This window comes from Ahaetulla prasina, chromosome 3 (assembly GCF_028640845.1).
Source record: "Ahaetulla prasina isolate Xishuangbanna chromosome 3, ASM2864084v1, whole genome shotgun sequence".
Lineage (NCBI taxonomy): Eukaryota > Metazoa > Chordata > Lepidosauria > Squamata > Colubridae > Ahaetulla > Ahaetulla prasina.
Window position 1 is genome coordinate 157,456,088 of NC_080541.1, and position 23,620 is coordinate 157,479,707.

The 23,620-nt window shown below is 36.5% G+C and overlaps 1 protein-coding gene across 1 annotated transcript; it reads right to left on the reverse strand.

Moving 5' to 3' along the window:
- Positions 1-720: 720 nt before the first annotated feature.
- Positions 721-16,928, reverse strand: ACADM (acyl-CoA dehydrogenase medium chain). Its single transcript, XM_058177573.1, has 12 exons — positions 16,771-16,928; positions 12,157-12,253; positions 10,700-10,797; positions 10,521-10,590; positions 9,459-9,559; positions 9,281-9,361; positions 8,442-8,572; positions 7,533-7,641; positions 6,924-7,064; positions 6,749-6,844; positions 5,298-5,546; positions 721-3,720 (listed from the first exon to the last, which is right to left on the reverse strand). The coding sequence occupies exons 1-12, from the start codon at positions 16,792-16,794 to the stop codon at positions 3,649-3,651; spliced, it is 1,269 nt and encodes a 422-aa protein (XP_058033556.1). The 5' UTR covers positions 16,795-16,928; the 3' UTR covers positions 721-3,648.
- Positions 16,929-23,620: the final 6,692 nt, after the last annotated feature.

Here is a 23,620-nt window from a genome sequence, read left to right on the forward strand (position 1 = left end):
GGTTAAATGAATCCATCTTCCCCCTTGACTTTGTCAAAAGGTTGCAGTGGGGGATCAGGATACTGCAACTATCATAAATATGAACCATTTGCCAAGCATCCAAATTTTGATCATTTGATAATGGGGATACTGCAAAGGTTGTAAGAGTGAAAAAGGGTCATCAGTCACCTTTTTCAGTTCTGTTGGAACTTTGAATGGTCACTAAATGTACTGTTGAAAGTCAAGGACAACTTTACTTGTTTTTGCTCTATTCCTGATTCCCACCTTCTCGGTTTTGAGATTAATTCAATGAACTGGTTATTGTAGTTATCAAAAGTTCTACAATCTTATATTAACTCCAAAAAGTTATAAGGAATTAAAACCTGCTGCAAAAGACTGCATTAGTTCCTCTGCTAATATACCTTAAGACAGGGGTCTCCAACCTTGGCAACTTTAAGACTTGTGGACTTCAACTCCCAGAGTTCCTCATCCAGCAAAGCTGAGGAATTCTGGGAGTTGAAGTCCACAAGTCTTAAAGTTGCTAAGGTTGGAGACCCCTGCCTTAAGACATACAACATGAGAAATCATGTTGGGCACTTAAAGTTGAATCGTGCAAGATTTTCTTAAAATGCCAAAAGGAAATGAAAGTGATATTACCTATATAAATATAACTTAAAACTTGATTTGTTCTCCATAGAAGTCCTACAATTAGAAAAGCAAATGAAACAAAGGACTCAAAAGCAGACTTGTTCATTTATTGAAGGAAATGGTCCAAAGGTACATATTTCTGTGTGGCAAAAGTATACAAACCTCATCCTCATTTGATGGTGAAATTAGTCAGGTGTTTCAATTAATGGGATGATAATCAGATGTGAGTGTGGGAGGTCCTGCCTTAGTTCAAGAGCAGATTCAGGTTCTTCACTATCATAAGTGAGATTTTCACGACACAGCTATACAGAATTGTGTCACAGCTGGAAGAAAGCTTTCTGAGGATCTCTGAAAAACAGCTGCTGACACTCAGGCTGGAAAAGGTGACAAAACTATTTTTGAAGCATTTGGACTTTACCACTCCACTATTAGGCAGACTGAATACACAGGGAGGACCAGGGGTGGTATTCACCTATCTTTGCTACCAGTTTGCAAATGTGAGCACGCCCAGTGTCAAAAATGGGATGTGATGTTCGGGCGGGTGGGTAGAGCCTCCTACAGCCACCACTAACGGTTCGCCCAAATTGGATAGAACCAGTTGAATACCACCACTGGGGAGGTCATTCAAAACCATTGTTACCTTCTCCATTCTATTCTGGAAAGGGGGGAAAGTATGTCATCTGAAAATCGGTGTCTCAGTTGTGTTCCTTACTTTGGCTCCATATCAAAGTCTGCAGTGTTGCTGCCCTCACAACAATAGTAGTTATTGCAGCTATTGGAATACTGATGATTGCTTCATTGGTAGGGCAGACAAACAGCCAATAGAAAGTGGGAAAGTGAACAATCTGCACTTAGCCTGGGCACTTTTCAGATCTGGGTGACAATAAATGTTGCATACTGATATCTGATCAAAAGAATGAGTTATTCCACAAGGTTCATATTCCCCAGATTGAACTCCCATCAAGGGGAGGAAAAGCTATACAAAAGAAGTATCTTCAGCAGCAACAGTTATTTTTCCCTTCCCGCCATGGCCAAATGCAATAGATCAATACTGTACAAAAAAAAGTTTTCAATCAGGAGATTTTATGGCATTTTTCAAAAGAAAACAATAGTAATTTTCTTCCAAATAGCCTTAATTCAGCATAGATTGTTGTGATCGTCAATGAACAGGAAAAAGGCTGTTCCAGACTAGAGGCAAAGAGGCTATATAAGAAAATACTTTCAGTGCTTGTATAGCTCTGCAAATATAACTTATGCTTATGAATATTAGTCTTCCTGTTATAAATCTAATGTTATTTTAACAGATTAACACTGGTATGATGGAGGTTTCTTTCACTTCTCTCAAAAATAAATGAGGACCCTTAAAGTAGGGGTTGTGAAGGGTGGGAGAAGAGGCGGGGGAAGAACATTAGCAAATAATGGTTTATTGGAGAAATAAAATCAAGCTCACTGCCCAAAGATGTTTTTTTTAAAAACTTGTTCATTTGGTTTTGCTATTTAAATAAACTTTCATCTCTTTGGGAGAAGACAGGTTAACATACTTCAGTACACATAAGGATTAACATGAATCGGATATCTCAGTTTCAATACCAAAATAACTATATACACACATTATAATAAAAAGGTCATATTTAGGCATATAGAATTTTGGCTTACTAGTAATTTGAAATTACAGCTCATAAGAATACTGTAATTCAGGAGAAAATTGCATTGCATGGCTATGTTTTATCATATTTGAGTATAGATCAGGGCTGTCAAACTCGCATCGTCACCTGACGTATCGCAACCTCCCCCCCCCTTTGCTAAAACGGTGGTGGGCGTGGCTAGTGCGTGACGCATCTGGCCCGCAGCGTGACACCCCTGGTACAGATAGTCCTTGCAACAGGAATTGCAACAGGAATTTGCATTCTCAAATGATGTGATGTGAGGGGGTGCATGAAGGATGCTGCATGGGTCAGGAACAGTATGTGGGAGGTGCCATGAGGGTTGGTGAGAGTGCATAAAGTGTCATACAGGTAAGGGTATATTCACAGGGGTATGAATCAGAGGGTGAGTAGCTAATGCGAAGTGAGTGCAGAGAGGCTGAAAGACTGTGTGATAAGAAACACTAAGTTCAGCAACTTGCAATCTTTCCTTCTAGCTTCCCTATTGGCCTGGAGAAGCCAGCAGGAAAGATTGCAAGTGGCATTTGTGATTGTGAGATGCATGTCAACTGGCTATAAGTGTGAACTGGTTGTCAAGCACCCAAATTGTAATCAAATGACTAGCAGGGTGCTAGGATGACCGAAACTCCAAGAACTGGTTGTAACCACCATTCGTTAACTGGCACTGTAACTTGGAATTGTTGATTGAGTGATCATAGATCAAGGAATACCTGTCAAGGTATACCATAACATTTAAGGCACCATTATCTCTCTTCTTCTTTTACAACATCCTCAAAAATTTATCCCAGAGAATTGAAGTTGACTCCAAACAGTGGAGTTAAGGCATGCGAAAGGAAATTGGGATAGATTTTTTTTGCACCCTTCAGCAAGGAACTTTCATTAAATTTCATTCTGCTCTGTAAAACAAAAATAACTTCTATAGTCTTTATGAATCCAATTGCAGGCAATAAAACTAATTTATCTACAATTTTTTTTAATCTAGTCAATATGTAATATGTAGTAATGCTGCGATACAGATCTAACAACATCTAATTTACACATGGCTTCCAGACTTCAATTTGGTATGAAATTCTTCGTCTGATTTATGTCAGTGAACCTGTTCAATTACAAAAATCCAAGGCACTTTAAATACACTATAGAGATTTCAAAGAGCAGAGATAACCGTGTCATGATAAAGCTGAACAAAAATATGAAATCTCTTGAATAGTTCTAGAAATTAAGTGACTGGCTTTTTCATGTATTAGGTTTTGACAATACCACTGTTGAAGCCATTTTTGTCCAGTATTAAAAAGTAAATTACCAGGGGGGAAAAAAGCCCAACATTTGTAAATCAAGCTAATGTTCATCAGGGACATTCTCAAGCTTTAAACTTGCCAATATGTTCACGCGCTATAATTACTCTCTGAATTTGAGCTGTTCCTTCATAAATCTGAAAAGAGAAAATTATATATGATAATGTTTTAAGTCAATTTAAAATAGGATTACAATAGACAAAATGTTCATGAAAACAGTACAGCTTAAATTATGATGGGTATTATGTTAAAATTATTATAAATGCATAATTGTGTTTATAAAACACGAGAGAACAAAAATCTAAACTTGATAGTCCAAAGAGCTATTTTTGATTAAACCTGAACCTAGAGCTACTGTACTAGGATGTTTTGTCTTTTTTCTGCTGAATAATAGGCTCCCATGGCACATCACACTTAAAATCCCTACTTTGTATAAAACTATTTACGTTTAATTAGTTATTGTCTAATGTGAAAATATGTAACAAGCAGATAGGATGAAATCTGCACCTGTATATTTAAAAACTCCATTGCTACATATTGTAGAAACTATTATTAAACAAAACACTGTAATGCCTAAGCAAAGCAAAACACAGGAAGAAAAATAGTCACCAAGAAGTGGTGTATTTAAGTCAGAAACAGCAATGTTATATATTTCATCTTGGAAATACATACAGGTAATCCTTAGCAAGTGACCTTTTTAATGACTGCTTGAAGTTATGATGGCTAAAATAACTTTACAATTGATCCTTGAATTTGCAACTGACTTGGTATCCCCACAGTCACTAGTTGAGTGCTTTGCAACAGGTACACATTTTATTACAATCATTGCAGTGTTTCACAGTTATGTGATTGCTATTTGAGTTGGACTTCCAACAAGGAGAGTTAGTGGAGAATTGGAAAGTAAAACCACAAGCTGTGGTCATGTGGAGTCTTATTTAACAACCACAGTGCTTTACTTTATGACTGAAGCTGAATTGCCGTCATAAAACCAACATAGTCATAAGATATTTCGCTTAACAACCATGTTGCTTAATGATAAGAGTTGCCAGTCTCAGTTGTGGTTATTAAGTGAGGACTACCTATACTACTGAATGAAATAAGATTACTTTCCAGCACCTCTTATGGGACCAAAGTGAGTACAACAAAAGGACATACTTTCAAGCTAAACTCTACACTTTTCTCCATATAAAAACTGCCTTTTCTTTATTCTGTGATGGCGCGCAGTATTAGAATGCAGTACTGCAGGCTACTTTTGCTGACTGCTGGCTGCCATCAGTTCGGCACTTTGGGTCTACCGGCTCAAGGTTGACTCAGCCTTCCATCCTCCCACGGTTGGTAAAATGAGGAATCAGATTGTTGGGGCAATATGCTGACTCTGTAAACCACTTAGAGAAGGCTTAAAGCACTGTGAAGGGGTATGTAAGTCTAAGAACTATTGCTATTCAGTGCTATGATAAAATCTGTTGTATTACTAAATTAGTTAATAGAAACAAGAAAAACATTCTGACTAATTAAAAAGAATAAAAATAGCATAATAAACCTTCCATTAAAAATAATATTACATGCTTTCAGAGAGCAATAGAAGAGGTGCCATGAATCTTGTTGATACAGAGTGCCTACATGCGTATCAAACAAAAAAGGCACATTTTTTTTAGCATTATATAAATGTAAATTTAGCTTAAATAGACTAATGCTATTGACTAAGATTACTTACCTGGTATATTTTTGCATCTCTCATTAATTTTTCTACTGGATATTCACTATTGAATCCATTTCCTCCAAAAATTTGGACAGCATCAGCAGCTACTTGATTTGCAATGTCTCCAGCGTATGCCTTTGCTATGGAGGCATAATAGGTATTTCTACGACCAACATCTACCTCCCATGCTGCCCTCTGGTAGGCCAGGCGAGACAGTTCCACTTTCAATGCCATTTCAGCCAACATGAAAGACACTGCTTGGTGCTGGAATTGTTTGAGAGAGAGGTCAAAGTTAGTGTTGAAAACTTAACTTCCAAATACGCAATGATAGTATGTATTTAAACAGTACACACAATTCAGTCTTATTTATTTATTATATGTCACTCTGTGACTCTGGGCAGTAGACTTCATATGTTCTGGATTAACAAGAAACTCTTTGCTGATAGAAGAGAATATTTATAGCTTGGTGCTCTCTGAGCTTGGTTGTTTTCTTGCAGATATTTCATTCACAACTAGGGTAAGCTAGCAGTGATGTTACCTAGTTGGGTAATGAAATGTCTGCAAGAAAACAACCAAGCTGAAGGGCACCAAGGACTCCACAAGGAAGTCCTTAAATGGCTTATTGTTCTATATGCATAAATCATATATTAGTAAACAGTGAGCACAATACAAATATGAGTGACTCTGTAAAGGGGTAAGTAGTATGCTTCCTTCTGGGATGATGCATTGCAATGCTTGCCACCCTTAACCATTGGCCTACGGTTGCCGGAGACAAACAATTCACCTACCACTATTTAAGATGGAACATACAATGCAACATATGGCAGTAGATATATAATACACTGGCCTAGTAACTTAAGTAACAAGTGAAGCCATTTTTAAACTTCTTGTAACACACAAGATTCTCTTCATCTATAGTGAGGGGAGTCTGGTAAAACAAACTGTATATTTTGTGATAGTGATTGAACATTTTGTTACTGTTATTATTTTCTTAATCTTTTATTATTGTGACATTATTGTGATTTTAATGTGACTTTTGCAGTATTGAAAATTTCCAAATGCAAGACTCTATAAGCACTCTGTGAGAAAAAAATATTTCAAACATGCCTCTTACAAACTACAAAAATTCAAATAGGTGCTTCCATTAGCAAAAACATGTTCCACTGAATGATATGATTCTTCCTTGTTAATGCTTTACACCAGTGTTTCCCAACTTTGGCAACTTTAAGTTGCGCAGGCTTCAGCTCCCAGAGTTCCCAAGGCTGACTGGGGAATTCTGGGAGTTGAAACCCACATAGCTTAAAATTGACAAAGTTGAGAAACAGTGCTCTGTCTATACTCAAAATCCACAAGATGATAAAAAGTGAGGAACAAGGCAAGAGAAAAGGAAGTCTAATTAAGTCTAATTTATTAATGGAATATTTGATTTCATACCATATTACATCTGTAGTTGGAATTCCACATACCTCCGCAATGGCCTTCCCAAATGTTTTTCTTTCCATAGCATATTTTGTAGCTTCATCCAAAGCTCTCTGTGCTAATCCAACAGCACCAGCTGCTACCTGTAGATCAGTAATAAATATTACAAAGCAGAAGTTCTACAATTAGAATTCCTCTTTCGAATGTACTTTAAATACTTACTGGAGGCCTTGTTTTATCAAAAGCTCCCATGGCAATTTTAAAGCCAGCTCCTTCACCAATAAGTACATTTTCTTTGGGTACTCTTACGTCCTCAAAAATAATCCCTCTCGTATCTGAACAGCGCTGGCCCATGTTAAGCTCCTGAAAAGGAATTTTATACGATAAATAATTACCATTAAAACTCTATTTTTAATTCAAAAAAACTGAAGTAGATTCATCGGAAAGCTAAGATTAAAACCTGTTCCTTCCACTGTGTATTTGTTCTTACACATATATTAAAAATAAATTCAATAATGTTTTTTTAGAAATCAGATTTAGGCCTATATTTAGTGGCAATGTCACAAAGCAGAACAATTTCAGAAAATAGTTTATAACAGAATGGAACAAATTCTAAAAGCTTGATTTCCTTTCCAACTGCTATTTTTATTACATTTCACTAAACCCTATATTCCCACAAAGAATATCCAATTAGCTTTATACAAGGTAACTACTGCAAGAATATTTTATACATTTTATTATATATATTTTATAGCCAATGATTTCTTAACTACTAACTAAGAAGAGCCAATACCAAATCTTCAAATTAGCATTAAGATGTTCCACTTCTACCTTTCTTCCAATCTGTATTCCAGGGCTGTCAGCTTCCACAATAAATCCAGTAAAAGCTTTACTTGCCGGAGCTTTTGGATCAGGATTGGAACGTGCCAATAAAAAATACCTAATGGGAACATAATAAAATAACAATATTAGCTTTACAAATTTGCTCCCAGACCATCAGAAACCATTAACTCTCTTGTAGCTTTCTTATAGAATATAAAATACTGATCACACATTTCTCATGAAGAGATAGAACAGTCTTACAGCATAATACTTTGTTTTTATTCAGACATATGCCCCAATAAATTCAGAAGATCTTAATATGATTTTGATTCTAAATTTCAATTCATACATAAAACTAGATATGTCAGTATTAATCACTGATTCTGGGTGAAGGAATGACTTAGCCTCTACAAATTTATCTTCTTTTTAGCCCACACTCATCTACTGAATTCTTTTTTTATTTTCCCTAACTAAATTAATGTTATGATTTAGAACAGGGGTCTCCAACCTTGGTCCCTTTAAGACTTGTGGACTTCAATTCCCAGAGTCCCTCAGCCAGCAAAGCTGGCTGAGGAATTCTGGGAGTTGAAGTCCACAAGTCTTAAAGGGACTAAAGTTGGAGACCCCTGATTTAGAATGAGGGAAATAATACTATTGACCAAATGGATGGGATAAAAATTGGTATGTAATAATAGCACATCATTCAGATTCAAACATTCTATTGCTTGGTTATAGAAGTGTGATATAAGAATGAAAATACTGTTGAAAAATTGTTTTTGCACATTTAAATGTTTATATCTAAATTATGACCACTACTGAAAATATAAATATATAGTAGTAACATGTTCCTAAAAAAAAATGTTAGGGACATACTGTATAACTGAGCCTTAATTAAATAGCTTAAATAAATTGCTATACCAATTAGCTTTGCCACCATTGGTGATCCACATTTTTTGTCCATTAACAATATATTCATCTCCTTTTCTTTCAGCTCTTGTCTTTATACCTGCTACATCAGAGCCTGCACCAGGTTCTGTTACACAATATGCCTTAAAGAAGAAAATTCAAAACATCAAATTACAAACTATACAGTACTATACGTACTAAAATGTGAAGAATGAACATTAAATCCAGCCATTCTACATGAACATGATACAAAATCATCAGTAATTTGGTTAACTTTCATTATAATTTTATTGATAAAGAAATGAATAACTTAAAGTTATGAAAACTTTTAAATTGTGGAGAACTATTGAGAATATGAAGAAATCCTAATGAAACATCATTGTTTTATTGCTAAATGTTTATATTGCTTTATTCATCACAAAGATTGATACCAATTCATATTTAAATATGCAGAACCATCTTATGAAATGAACTCTATACACTGCAACCATTAAAACTCTGTGTGCGTGTGTGTGTATTTTCCTGTACCAAGACCACAAACTACCTATTTATTTTATCACTGACCCACCAAATTTTAGACATTACTGAGTCTAAATGAACAACTGCCATTTCTACTTTGTGTAAACACAACAGCTGTTCATTTAGGTTAGTACTATAGTGAATTCTGTAGTTATTATAGGTATGACTTCATGCTCACATAAATATTTTTATTACTGTTATGTTGTTTTATTACTCTGAATAATAACATAACATACTATGACATAAGTATAACATAACATGATATAGTTTTGTAAATTTCTTTCACGACAGAAATCAAAATACCATTCTATCAATATTCCAAAAACACTTACACACATTAGGGGCTCTTCAGTCATTCTTCCTAAATATTTTTTCTGCTGTTGCTCATTTCCCCCAATAATAACTGGCATTTGCTATAACAGAAAAGTTTATTGTTTAACATGGGAAAACAGAGATAATGCTAATTAATGCTAATGTTAAAATAATGTAAATAATAAGTAAAACACTTACACCTAGGGAATTTGCCTCAATAGCTGTTTGAACTCCTGTACATCCATAAGCCAATTCTTCAGTAATAAGGCAGGCATCAAAAGTGCCAAGGCCAAGACCACCTACAAAAATTGTTTTGAACAATGAATAATATTCCATACAAATAAATGTTATATCACCAAGTTAATTATTTTATGCTCTATTGCACCCTCTTCTGATTTAGTGATGCCATTCCAGCAACTTAAGCAAAATGGCTGCTAAATTAACAAGTGACAGAGGGGGAGAGAGAGAAAAAACCTGCAAAATTCCTGGTTGTTGCTGGTCATTCAGATAAAGATACTCTGTGTCTAATCCATTTCTCATCCCCCCCTTTTTTTTGCCCCTTTGCGGAATGGAGCAATTGCTTAACCAAGCTATCTTTTCCTGAGCTGCTTTTCCTTGGAGCCCAGAACTTCCCTAAAATGGGTTAACAAACTCCATTCTGACTTTAATTAGTTGATTAGAACTCTTACTGTTGTTGCCTGAAACTCATCAGACATTAATCAGTTTCACACTAAAGCCTTCTGTTGTCAGGTCATAAAATTTGATCATAAATGTATACATTGAGCAGAAAATTATTTTTATTACTGTTTATGTATTTGTAAATACAGTTTACAAATAAAGCGGCTGTACATTAACCAACAGATATGCTAAATTTGATATATTCTGAATACTGCCCTTCACACACACACAAAATAACAGATTTAATTCTACGGGTGTTAAAAAGATTTATAAATATACTATCTTTTAGTTGCAAATCTTTCCAACTTAAATACAGTATCAAAGAATATCATGAATACTAGTGTAAATAATTGTATTTATAATTAATAATTGTAGGAGAGAAACAGTTTGAGCTCAACAGAATGAGGTCAAGTCACATGTTTACATATCATTTGTAACATGTTATATTACACTTCTTCAAGACACATTCTTATCTCATATATTCAAAATCAGATTGGATTGTAATATCTTTAGTATTGTTATTGCTTATGCATACATTTCACTGTTTATTTGATATTATAGCTTATAAAGTACTTTATTTACCACAACTTTCTGGTATGTGTGTATTCATCAAGCCAAGCTCCCATGCTCTTTTAATGAGAGGAACAGGATACTAAAAAGGAAACAAACATGAGAAATATTATGCAGAGCTCCTCTGCTTAGAGTCTTATTCACTGAAATTTTAAACATGGTATTCCCCTAATATTTATTGTATATCTTACCTCTCCAGTTACATCATAGTGAGAAGCAACAGGTATGATTTCTTCTCTAGCAAATTTACGAGCTGTAGCTTGAAATTCCTTCTGTTCATCAGTAAGATCTAGACAACATAAGATTTCAAGTTCCCAGATAAGCATAAAAAATTAGTAGGGCATAATGTATTTATTTGATTATTTTTTTAAAGCCTATCTTTATTATTTTAGAAATAACTCAAGGTAACAAACATACCGTATATACTCGAATATAAGCCGATCCGAGTATAAGCCGAGGTCCCCAATTTTACCCCAAAAACTGGGGTAAACTGGGGACTCGAGTATAAGCCGAGGGTGGGAAATGAGGCACCTACCGGTTGAAACCTCCTCCCTCAGCTGAGAAGGCTGGCGGCTCCCCGCCCGCCTCTCACTGCACCGCAGGGCTCCAGTCCGGAAAAATGTGAAAAAAAGAAAAAAAAAACACTCGAGTATAAGCCGTATATACTCGAGTATAAGCCGAGGGGCTTAAAAAAAAAAAAACTTGAGTATAAGTCAGATAGACCCGAGTATAAGCCGAGGACGTTTTCAGCACAAAAATGTGCTGAAAAACTCGGCTTTATTATTTTAGAAATAACTCAAGGTAACAAACATACATAACATACTTGTTTCTTCTCCCACTTTCCCCAAAAGGTGAATGGTAAGGTGTGAGAGAGTGATTGGCCAAGATCACCCAGCTGGCTTTCATGCCTAAGCTAGAACTAGAATTGGGAAAATGTGCAGACTAATCTACATGAAATACTTTCTTCACTATCATCCTTAACTATATGCATCCCATATCCCATCTACTAAAATATAAACTTACTATTTTTCTTCACCCACAAATATCAATCCAAAACTTTCTCTACTACAAGTCATGTGTAAAACACATATATGGAAATATGTATACGCCAATGTTAAACCTTAAAAAAAATATGCGTTAGGAGTCTGCCCTACATACCGGTAGCAATTGTCCATAAACCAAGTATAGTTTTGAAGCATTTCAAGTAATTCAGAAAATGTATTATCTTTCATTACAAATGGCCTCCAATCCATCTAGAAACTGCAAATGCTTCTTAACAAACTGCAGTAGATAATGCACATTAGGGAATACAGGTGAATAAAATGTCCAAAAAGGAATACATTTCAGCCTTATGTCTTCACAGTTTATCCTATATAAATATTCTATCCTTTTCTTCCTAAGCTGATGTATGTTTCATAAGAAAAAAGTGGATGTATCAGAACATGCCTGCATATGCTCATATATATATATGTGTGTGTGTGTGTGTGTGTGTATGTGTGTGTGTGTGTGTGTGTGTGTGTGTGTGTGTGAGAAATATGCTCACAAAGTACATAGCAACAATGACAAAATGAATCAATTTAGATTTACAATACTAGAAGCTGCCAATTCAGGGCCTTTACATGAAGCATTATGGAGCATTTTTACATACCAAAGCTATAACCAGCCGCCGATTTGCTTTTTGGTGATGTTGCAGTAGCATGACTGGATTGTGCTCTCAAGCCACAAGCAACAAGGCTTCGCCCAACCTGAAATTTAATGTAGAAAAAGAGCCAAGTGTCACAGAAGTTTGGAACAGAATGTTCTAAACTTTATTATCAATGCATAGACATCGCAAGGATATAGAGTCCAACTCATTTAACGAAATACAATTTTTATCCCAGAGATGGTTAAAAAAATCCGTATGTCAATTATTAAACATAAATAATATGAATATAATCTAAAGTAAAAAAAAGAATATAAGAAGAATATTTGTTTTACTGTTATAAAGAGTACAAAATGTTACTGTTAGACTAAAGAAATGGAAGCATTCTTTAAAATACAGTGGTTTCTTTATCTACAATGTACACTGTAACAGCCACTATGTAGGCCAGACAGGAAGAATACTAGCAGAGAGCACCAATTGGCAAATAAAAGACACGATGCAAAGTCCTTAATCTCATAACACATGGGTATAAATAGACCAACTAAATCCAAAAATGCCAGAGGATTCTTGGAAACTTGGCATATAAACAAATCAGCCGTCCATACAGGTAGTTCTCAACTTACAACCATTTGCTTAGCGACCCTTCAAAGTTATGATAATGCTGAAAAAAGTAACTTTGAACTTATGATTGTCACGGTATCCCACATGGTCATGATTTCGATGCTTGGCAACTGGCATGTATTTATGATGGTTGCAACATCCTGAGGACACAGGATCACCACTTGCAACCTTTGCAGTTGGCTTTCAAGAAGGAAAATTAATGTGAGAAGCCAGATTCTCTTAATGGCATAATTCGCTGAATAACTGACTCGCTTAATGATCACATTGCTTAGTGACAGAAGTTCCGGTCCCAATTGTGATTGTAAGTTGAGGAATTTCTGTAGACACATAAAGCACATTTACATACCATTCTAAAGAGACAATAAAAAAAAGCTTAGGAAACAAAAAGAACACATCGTCTCCAGCAACCAACATCCAGACAAGCAAAAATTTATATCAAACAAACAAGCAGAAAACAATACTCTAATTAAGGAACTACCAAGGAGAGAACTACATCTCTATCAATACTCTCAGCACAAGCTAGTGTATGTAAACAAGGAACAAACATCACACCCAATAGCACTAAAGTTACCTCATGTTATTCTTTATTGTAGTCAGTAATGAAATACCTGCAAGCAAACAACCAAGCTCAGAGACCATCAAGGACTCCAAATGCTGGTTCTTTGTTAATTTTTTTTTAGGGCTACAAGTAGTTGTAGTTACTTTGTTTGTAACTGTAACCCAGCATAGTCAAAGTCAATGTTTTACTAATTATTCATAGTATATGCATATTCCATGTACTCAGCTTAGTAATATAGTCAATAGATAGGACTTAAAAAGATCAAACATGAAAACAACTTTTTTGTGCTAATGCTGAAAAGGGGAGGAAGAAAGTATTAAACAAGTTGCTATTACACAATAGTTAATGCAAATAAGAAAGGAATTTTTAAAAAAATCAAACAGAAAAATTGTTAAGAAAGAATCCTTAAAAGAGGGAAATTTATGTAAAAGGTTCCTAAAAAATTCAGTTATTATAAATCAACATAAGAAACCGCAATACGATTTTAAGGTTATAAAAGTTATTGGACAGTGAGATGGGTGGCATAGAAATTAAATAAATAAAAAATAAAAATTATTTTATTAAGAATCAAATGAAAGAAAAAATGCAAATGAAATCTAAGATATAGAAGCCATGGTGGCACAGTGGATAGAATGCAGTATTGCAGGCTGACTCTGCCCGCTACCAGGAGTTTGATCCTGACCAGCTGAAAGTACACTCAGCCTTCTATTCTTCTTTGATAAAATGAAGATCCAGATTGTTGGGGGCAATATGCTGACTCTGTAAACCACTTAGAGCAGGGGTGTCAAACTCAATTTCATCGAGGGCTGCATCAGGGTTGTGTTTGATCTTAGGGGACCGAGTGGGCATAGCTGGACTAGGCATACCCAGCTCGATGTCCTGCAGTCCTCTGCCAGCAAAAATGGAGCTAGACTCCATTTTTTATTGCGACGGCCTACTGCAGCCTTCTACCAGCGAAAATCGAGCCTGTGTGCGGCCTTCCCAGGCCCCGTTTCCCTTGGCAGAGGCCTGCATGAAACTATTGCAGCCAAAAACAGAGCCCAGGAGGGCTGGCAGAGGCTCCGCAGCCCGTCCTTCACTGTTTCCAGGGTGGCCCTGCGGGTCAGATCTAAGTACCCTGTGGGCCAGATCTGGCCCATGGGCCTTGAGTTTGACACCCCGACTAAGAGCGTACTGTAAAGTACTCTGAAGTGGTAAATAAGTCTAAGTGCTCTTGTTTTAAGTGCTATATAAATAAAGCAAAAGCAATAATTTATTGAGCAAAAAATTAAGTACATTAACAGCTTGCAATAAAGACTGCAAAATGATGCCATAACTTGAGATGAACAAGATAATTTGGGGAAAATAATTATTACCCTTACATATTAAATATGAAATAATAATTTTAGGCACAATATCTAAAATGTTAATAAGAATGAAGTCAAGTGCATTATTTATCAGTGAAGAAAATCAAGTGCATTATTTTAGACCAGAAATCTTTTTAAATTAGCAACCAAAGGCTCACTTTTGCATTTTTGGCAGCTTGGAAGCAACCAATTTCATCCCCTAAAACTACAAAACCTTTCCCAAAATTGGCCTTGATTCAATTAATTTTCTCTGAATAGACAGCTAAGCAGAAATGTGCAAGACTACATGAACTTCAATTCACATCTTGTCTTTTGAACCCAGCCTTGGTATATAATCTGTAAATTAAATGGCAAGTGAAGGACAAACCCAAACTACTCAACTTAATGCACAATTAACTCAATAAAAAATGAGTAGCCATAAGCAAAGAGAATCTGAAGAAGAACAAAAATAGGTCTTACACAAGACAGCTGAAAGTAACTCCTTGGAACATCTAAAGTATAATATTAACTAGAAAGCAAAAACCTTTTGTTAATTACTTGTTAATGGTTACAAAAATCATTTATATTTGTAATTTATTATATATTTGTTTGGCAGACCTTTGATATCTTGTTTTGCAAGATTTGGAATGATTTCTTGTGGCACTTTGGTTTTTTTAAAACTTACTTTTCAAATTCATAGTAATTGTTTTGTTTCCTAAATCTTTGCACATTTGCACAGAAGTAAATAAAGTCAAAAAAAATTACCTGATCCTTGGTAAAAATGACCTGATTGTAATCTAATTTCTTGGGACTTCTTTGGAGAAAATTAAGTCATGCAACAAGAATATTGACAGTAATGTACTAATCCATTATGTTTTCTTTTCACAACCTTGATATATTAATTGTTTTGTTCAAAACATTTTAGCCTACATTTAACACATATATCATCATGCCAAATGTTTGATAATTCTTCATATTATATTAGCATCAGTACTGACTGACATAAATCTTAAGAACTTTCAAATTATATACGATAAGTATTGCAAATAATTTCTAGAGAAATATTTTTATATAAGTTTGGAATCATTTTGAACAATGTACTCCCTTGTTATAATATATGTCATTTATATTTTCAAACACTACAAAGGCTCCCAGACACTGTAACAATCTGTATTAAATGATAAAATAATGCAGTATTGCTGTTACACACAAGAAAAAAACTTTGTACAGCATATCACAAATGCCAATTGACAAACTTAAAAATGAACTTTTTAAATAAGATCCTAAAAACACTTTGAATTCTACCAGGGGTCAGGTAATTTTTTATGATGTAGAAATATATTTTTACATAAAGCCAAGACACCTTTATAATTCTAAGCCTAAATTTCTGAGGTGAATTAATTTCATACATACTAAAGTAACAGAAGCCCAGTTGACCATGGCAAACAATACTATTCTTTTTGTTGTAAACTTGGCCTACCTGCTTGCAAAAGTCCATCTTACGTTTAAGTTTAAAAGAATGCGGGGAAGGTTGGAAAACACCCAAGGAAAAACAAGGGGAGTGATTTTGGAGTCAATTTACCCGGGTGGACAGAAGGGTGGCGACAGATAGGCGACCTTTGACATACTTTAGTAATTTTGCAAATAATAATACAGAAGGGGGGGCGACAGATAGGAGACTTTTGACATACTTTAATACGATATCCCGTAATTTTACAAATAACAACAACAATAATAATAATAATAATAATATTCAGTTAACTGAGTTTCATGTTTAATGAATAAACTATATAATAATAATAATACAACGACACTCCGATTCCTGCCCCTCCGCAAATTGACTACCAATGACTGTCATCTTGCGGGCTGCAGCCGATATTTGACAACCCTCCTTTTCAATCCCTTGACTTTTCCTCTGGCAGGGACAACCCAAGCCTGTTCCACCCCAGCCCTAACCCCGGGGACTGTCCCCAAATTCTGCAAACGGAGACACACCCTCCAATAAGGCAGGGGAGAGTCCGAAAGATCGAGCCGAAGTCGCCCTCCCTATGCTCCCCCGATGGCTTCCGCCGCCCCTAAGAACCCCTGTCCCCTCTCGGCCAGCTTTCTTCTCACCCGACAGGCTCTCAGAGCAGCCATGACAAAGCCTTTCTTCTTCTCTTCCTCCCCGAACCTGCCAGGCCGCGACTGAACTTCACACCGATTTACACCGCCTAGACCCGCCTCCTGCGAGCGGAGGAGCGGGGAGAGGTTGGCCCTTCCGGAGGCCCCGGGCGGCTGAAGCGGAGAACAGAGGCGGGAAGAAGAAGAGGAGGAGGAGGAAGAAAGCAGGCTGGCTGGCTGGTTGGCAGGGCGGGTGCTATTGAAGTGCTTGCCTTGGTGGTGAACTGCTAGGGAATCGGTCTCGTTTTTTAGCGCCGCGGGATGCGCGGATCCAAGCCTGAGGAGTTAGTTTGTGGTTCGGTGCCCTGGTTCAGACCAAAGCATGAGGAAGCGTGTCTAGAAACCCGGTTTATTCTTAGTTTTTAGTTTCACGGCAACACCGGGATGCATTCGAACGGTGATCGGAAGGAAGGAAGGAAGGAAGGAATTCGTACGATGGATGGATGGCTGGATGGAAGGAAGGAAGGAAGGAAGGATTCTACCGGCGATAGGAAGGAAGGATTCGAACAGTGATAGGAAGAAAGGAAGGAGGGAGGGAAGGAAGGAAGGAAGGATGGAAGGAAGGAAGGAAGGAAGGATGGATTCATGCATTAGGAGTGTGAAGTTCTTGCATCTGCACTGTCTACACTTTATGCCAATCTGTGATAATTTGTTTCACATGGGCTCCCATCGCTGCAATTTTGCTGAAGTAGCCCAAAGGCTTCCTTCTGCCATCAGGCTAAAGTTTGGTAAAATGTAGTTTGAGCTGGGATTTATTGTGGGGATTATTATTATATTATTATTGGGATTTATTAAACTAGTCAATAAATTGTGTCTTAGGCCACAAAGAATTGAACCTAGTTAGAGGGTTCTTACTAAATAAACCAGGATTAAACCATAGCTTGGTGCGATGTTTGAAATAAATAAATAAATAAAATGTTAACCCCCTGTTGGAATCTTGTAGTACCTAGAAGGGGAACTTAGGCACTTACTATTTTATTTGTTAATTTAATTTAAATAGCCACCTGTGTCACTTGCATGTGACTCTTTCACAGTGTGCACTATTAAAAAGCGCTAAGTGCTCAGTGTAATTTTTCCATTAAACAATAAACTAAAATTACAAATGACAGTGAATAGTGCATACGTATGCTAGCCATTTAAAGGGTTCCATGGTATCCCCAGGTCTAATAGCTAAGCCATGTTGGGACCAGCCTCACGGGATGGGGGGAATAATGTACCAAGTCAGAAAAAGGTCTCGTCTTAAGCATGAAGCTTTTTGCTGAGATGATCTGCCATATATTCCTCCTGCTGCACCTGATGGGACGGATGGATGTAGTCGGGGCAAGCCAATCCCTCATATGTAACAAATATAACAAGTGTTCATCAATTATGAGCAACTTCGTGCAGATGCTAAAATGATACATCTCAAAGTAGGTATATTCCTACTTATGACATAGATTTTGTTATAATGCCTGTGTTTGTACAACATCCTTACCAATGCTTAACTTAGTCATGATTTATTGCTTTCTGTATTGTAGATTAATTTATTGCTTTCTGTATTGTGGATTCTGTATTATTGTAGGATAAAATCCTCCAAGCTAGGCTCCAGCAGTAGGTGGATGGAGAACTACCAGAAGTACAGGCAGGATTTCGTAGAGGCAGAGGAACTAGAGATCAAATTGGCAACATAGGCTGGATCATGGAGAAAGCTAGGGAGATCCAGAAAAACATCTACTTCTGCTTCATTGACTATGCTAAAGCCTTTGATTGTGTGGATCACAACAAATTGTGGCAAGTTCTTAAAGAGATGGGAGTACCAGACCATCTTATTTGTCTCTTGAGAAACCTGTATGCAGGTGAAGAAGCAACAGTGAGAATTGGACATGGAACCACTGATTGGTTCAAAATTGGGAAAGGAGTCCGGCAAGGCTGTATACTATCACCCTGCCTATTTAACTTATATGCAGAGCACATCATGAAAAAGGTGGGGCTAGATGAATCAAAAATTGGAATTAAGATTGCCGGAAGAAATATCAACTACCTCAGATACGCAGATGATACCACTCTAATGGCAGAAAGCGAAGAGGAACTAAAGAGTCTCTTGATGCGGGTGAAGGAGGAGAATGGCTTGAAACTCAACATTAAGAAAACTAAGATCATGGCATTTGGGCCTCTCAATTCTTGGCAGATAGATGGAGAAGTAATGGAGGTAGTGACAGATTTTATTTTCCTGGGCTCCAAGATCACCGCAGATGGGGACTGCAGCCAAGAAATTAAAAGATGCTTGCTCCTGGGGAGGAAAGCTATGGCAAATCTAGACAGCATACTAAAAACCAGAGACATCACCCTGACAACAAAAGTGTGTATAGTCAAAGCTATGGTTTTCCCAGTTGCAATGTATGGCTGTGAAGATTGGACCAAAAGAAAGGCTGAGCGCCAAAGAATCGAGGCCTTTGAATTTTGGTGCTGGAAAAGACTCCTGCGAGTCCCTTGGACTGCAAGGCGAACAAAAAAGTCAGTCCTAGAGGAGATCAACCCTGACTGCTCTTTAGAAGGCCAGATCCTGAAGATGAAACTGAAATACTTTGGCTACCTAATAAGAAGGAAGGACTCACTGGAGAGGAGCCTAATGCTGGGATATTGAGGGCAAAAGAAGAAGGGGACGACAGAGAATGAGGTGGCTGGATGGAGTCACTGAAGCAGTAGGCATGAGTTTAAATGGACTCCAGAGGATGGTAGAGGACAGGAAGGCCTGGAGAAACGTTGTCCATGAGGTCGCGATGGGTCGGACACAACTTCGCAACTAACAACAACAACAACATTGTGGATTTCTTGGAATTCTGTCTCTGGGTCTGTCTTGACATATGGAACCATAAGAATTACTGCAGGTAGCCCTCAGCTTACATATATTCATTCAGTGACCATTCAGAGTTACAGCAACACTGAAAAAAATGAACATATGACCAGTCCTCAAAGGTCCAGTTGTAGTACCCATGTATTCACATGAACACAATCTGATGCAGGGAGATATGATCGCGATTGCTATATGCAACCTTCCCTGCCAGCTTCTACAAGCAAAGTCAAAGTCCTGCACTTGCGTGGATGTAACAGTACATGTGGTAGTGTCCATATTGGACAGAAAGTCTGTTATTTTGTCTTGGGTACCATATTTGAACTGCAGAAATCATCACCACCACAACGAGGTCTGCACGAAATCATGCAGATCACTGCATTTTGCACCAACTGGAGCTTCCAGAAGTTTTACAGGGGCAGCCCAATGTAGACAGCATTGCAATAGCCAAGATGGGAGGTGACAAGGACATGAGTGACCTTGAGTAGGGATTGTTGGTCCAGGAAAGAGCATAACTGGCGCACAACACACTCACGTCACTGACGCACAACATACCGGTAACTACTATCCAGTGGATAATGGAAAAGGCAAATTCCAAAATGATGCCTGTTTCTTGTTACATTGATTATACAACTGCTTCTCATTTTATAGACCACAATTAATTATTAATAGGTCTTAAAAAATGATTATACTGGGTCCTCTTGTCTGCCTATTGAAGAATTTTTGGGATGACTAGGAAACAAATGAGTAAAATGTTGAACAACTAAATGTTTCATAATTGAGTATGCCAAATTGTATACTGTTATTTATTTAACTTTATTTAACTTAAATGGAGAACATATCTCAAGAAATGTTAGATTAGATCAGAAAAAAACAAATTGATATTCAATTTTCCAGGAAAAATATCAAAAACTTCAAATACGGTGATGATACTTCTATAATGGTTAGAAATGAGGAAGACCTAAGAGCTTCTTGTTGAAAGTGAATTAAAGAATGTAAAAACTATTCTGCTACAGTACTCAATACTAAAACAAACATCTAAGATTGTATCAACAGCTAATGCCAACCTAATATAACTAGGGAGTGAATACATTGAATTGGACTAGATATATTCTTCCTAAACTCAACAATTCATGGGTGGAAAATGTAGACGTAAAATAAAAAAATACCTGGTACTTCAGAAAAAACGGTGACAAGTCTAGACAAAATGTTGAAGTGCAAAGACATCAGATTGACAAGGTATATTTTTTTGAAACATAGTAATATAGAGCTATAAAGCAAAATGAAAAACAAAACTTTTTTCATTTGTGGTCCAAGGTATTCTCAAAAAATGTTTGAGAATATCTTGAACCACAAGAAATAATTAAACAGTAGATGAAATAAAACTTGACTGCTTACTGGAAGCACGAATAAAGGGCCTCTGTGGCTCAGACTGGTAAGACAGTCTGTTATTAACAGCAGCTGCCTGCAATTACTGCAAGTTCAAGCCCCACCAGGCCCAAGGTTGACTCAGCCTTCCATCCTTTATAAGGTAGGTAAAATGAGGACCCAGATTGTTGGGGGCAATAAGTTGACTTTGTATATAATATACAAATGGATGAAGACTATTGCTTGACATAGTGTAAGCCTCCCTAAGTCTTCGGAGAAGGGCGGGATATAAATGCAAATAAATAAAATAAATAAATAAAATAAATAATGAAGCTAACTTTCGATATTTTCAAGATACTAAAAAATGCAAGATCCTTCATAGAAGATCCTGATGCTTAGAAAAAAGGCAATAAAAAAAAGGCCTACAGAAGAGGAAGTAGTTAAATTCTATCACCAGTGACTGTAGCATGACCTTACAAGAACTCAACCAGTTGCTGACAGACCATCCTGGCAAAATCATGTCCATTAGCCACTAAGAGTTGGAAGCAGTTAAACAAGTACAACAACAAATGTTCTTGAGCCAGTTCCAACAGTCTTATTCAAGTTATACAATGGAGAAAAGCAATAAATCTGTGTCTTAAAAGCTTCCTGATCTGGAAAGTTATTGCTTCTTTATGTGTCTTGGCTTTATCAAAATCTAAGGCCATGGAAAGGGCTGTGAACACAGAACTAACAGGGATATTTATTGTGGATTGATTCTTATCTGTGTCAGAGGAACAAAAGAATGGAATAAAAGATGAAGGGAACCGAAGAAATTGTCGGTTATTGAAGGTAACATTTGATAGAAATTAGCCAATGAAGGAAATGGAAAGAAGAAATTTCATAAATTAATGCTCCAGAAAAATATAAAAAGACAAAAAAAAAGAATTAAGATATTTCAGTAACACATCCAGTTTATAGACAGTTGCAATTTTCTCTTAGTACACAACATGTTAACATTTTCTTTTTTAATACTTCTTGAAAAACAATGTAATGTCATCTCTTTTTCCTTCCATTAAGGTATTTTGGCAACATACATAGTAATTATTAAAATATAAGTTAAGTATAAACAGTTTTCAGGATCTCAACGTCATGTATATATGAATTCTGTACAGAGTAATTATCCATTGAATTCAGTAACTCTTATTTCCAAGTATGTATGTATAGAATCCACAGTTTCAAAATATAATATAGTTTACTTCATTCAAAATATTATTTCTAACAGATTTTAAATAAATGGTTTTTTTTAAAAGTATGCCTCTTACCCGTATCTGTTTTTCCCTTAAACTGGTAATAAAAATAATTTACCCTTTTAATATTTCCAGTTATTCATTTGACATTTTTCTTTTTCATTACTAATTTCTGCATTTTAGATTCTATGTAGAAATGCATGTGGATATCAGAATATATAATATCTATTCTTGTACTTTCATTTTGGTTATGAATAACATAAAACCTGACACATGTATTTGAACATTTATTATTTAACTCTTTCATGAAATATTTAAATTATATTTCTGTGGAAAGAATTCCCGACAAACCTTTCTGACAAGCCTTTCTTTCGAAGCAAGTTAAAGGGGAGAAGCATATACTACTTGAAAAGTTATGTGTGTACTTTTCATTATCTCAGGATTGCACAAGGATCCAGAAAATCCTCCACTCTTACCTTTCCACATCCTTCTCCTCTTACTGATACTGAACTTAAGGCAGTAGCCAACCTTTTGTGGCTATTTCTGCTTCCTTTCCCTTCTGCCAGCATCCTTGTTTCAAATTTCACTTTTCCATTTACCGGTATTTATCTGTCTGTCCGTCCATCCATCCATTCTCAGTATCAAGCAACTCTGGGCTTCTTTCTATGATTGCAAGTTGCTGCTGCTCAACAGATGCTTTCTGTTCATGAATCCTTAATCTTCATCTCTTTCCCAGTTTTGTTTTGAGTGTGGGACCATGGCCATTGTTGAAATAAGCAACCTGGTGATAAACAGGTCCACATTCAAAACAAGCCCATCAAACATTGTCATGTATTGAGAGGGTTGTCTGATAAAGCAGAAAGGTATTGCCAGATTCTGAAAGAGCTTTTCTACTTTCCCATGCATCTGTTTGTTTTGAGTGTGTGTTTAACAAGCTAAACTTGCAGTCAAAGCAAGCTTACTGACCAGCTTTTCAGTAGGTATGGTAAAACAAAGGAATCCCGAAAAGGGGAAAACATGCCAACAGAAGGCAACATTCAGCATCTTAAGCGGGAAATGTGCCCACACTAATTGGTGAAGTATCGAGGACTTACGACCTCAATTGAGCTCAAAATTTCTGTTGCTAAGTGAGACATTTGTTAAGTGAGTTTTGTTCCACTTTCTTGCCACAGTTGTTAAGTGAATCACTGCAGTTATTAAATTAGTAACACGGTTGTTAAATGAATCTGGCTTCCCCATTGACTTTGCTTGTCAGAAGGTTGCAAAAGGTGATCACATGATCCCAGGACACTGCAAAGGTCAAGAATGTGAGCCAGTTGCCAAGCATCTGAATTTCGATCATGTGATTATGAGGATGCTGCAATGGTTGTAAGTG

Excerpts from the sequence above, each read along its gene's own strand:
- ACADM (XM_058177573.1), bottom strand. The coding sequence starts at position 16,794 with ATGGCTGCTCTGAGAGCCTGTCGG. Across the intron at positions 9,560-10,520 it reads ACACATACCAGAAAGTTGTG|GTGGTCTTGGCCTTGGCACT; the intron begins GTAAATAAAGTA and ends CAATTTTTGTAG. Across the intron at positions 9,362-9,458 it reads TTGAGGCAAATTCCCTAGGT|CAAATGCCAGTTATTATTGG; the intron begins GTAAGTGTTTTA and ends TTTCTGTTATAG.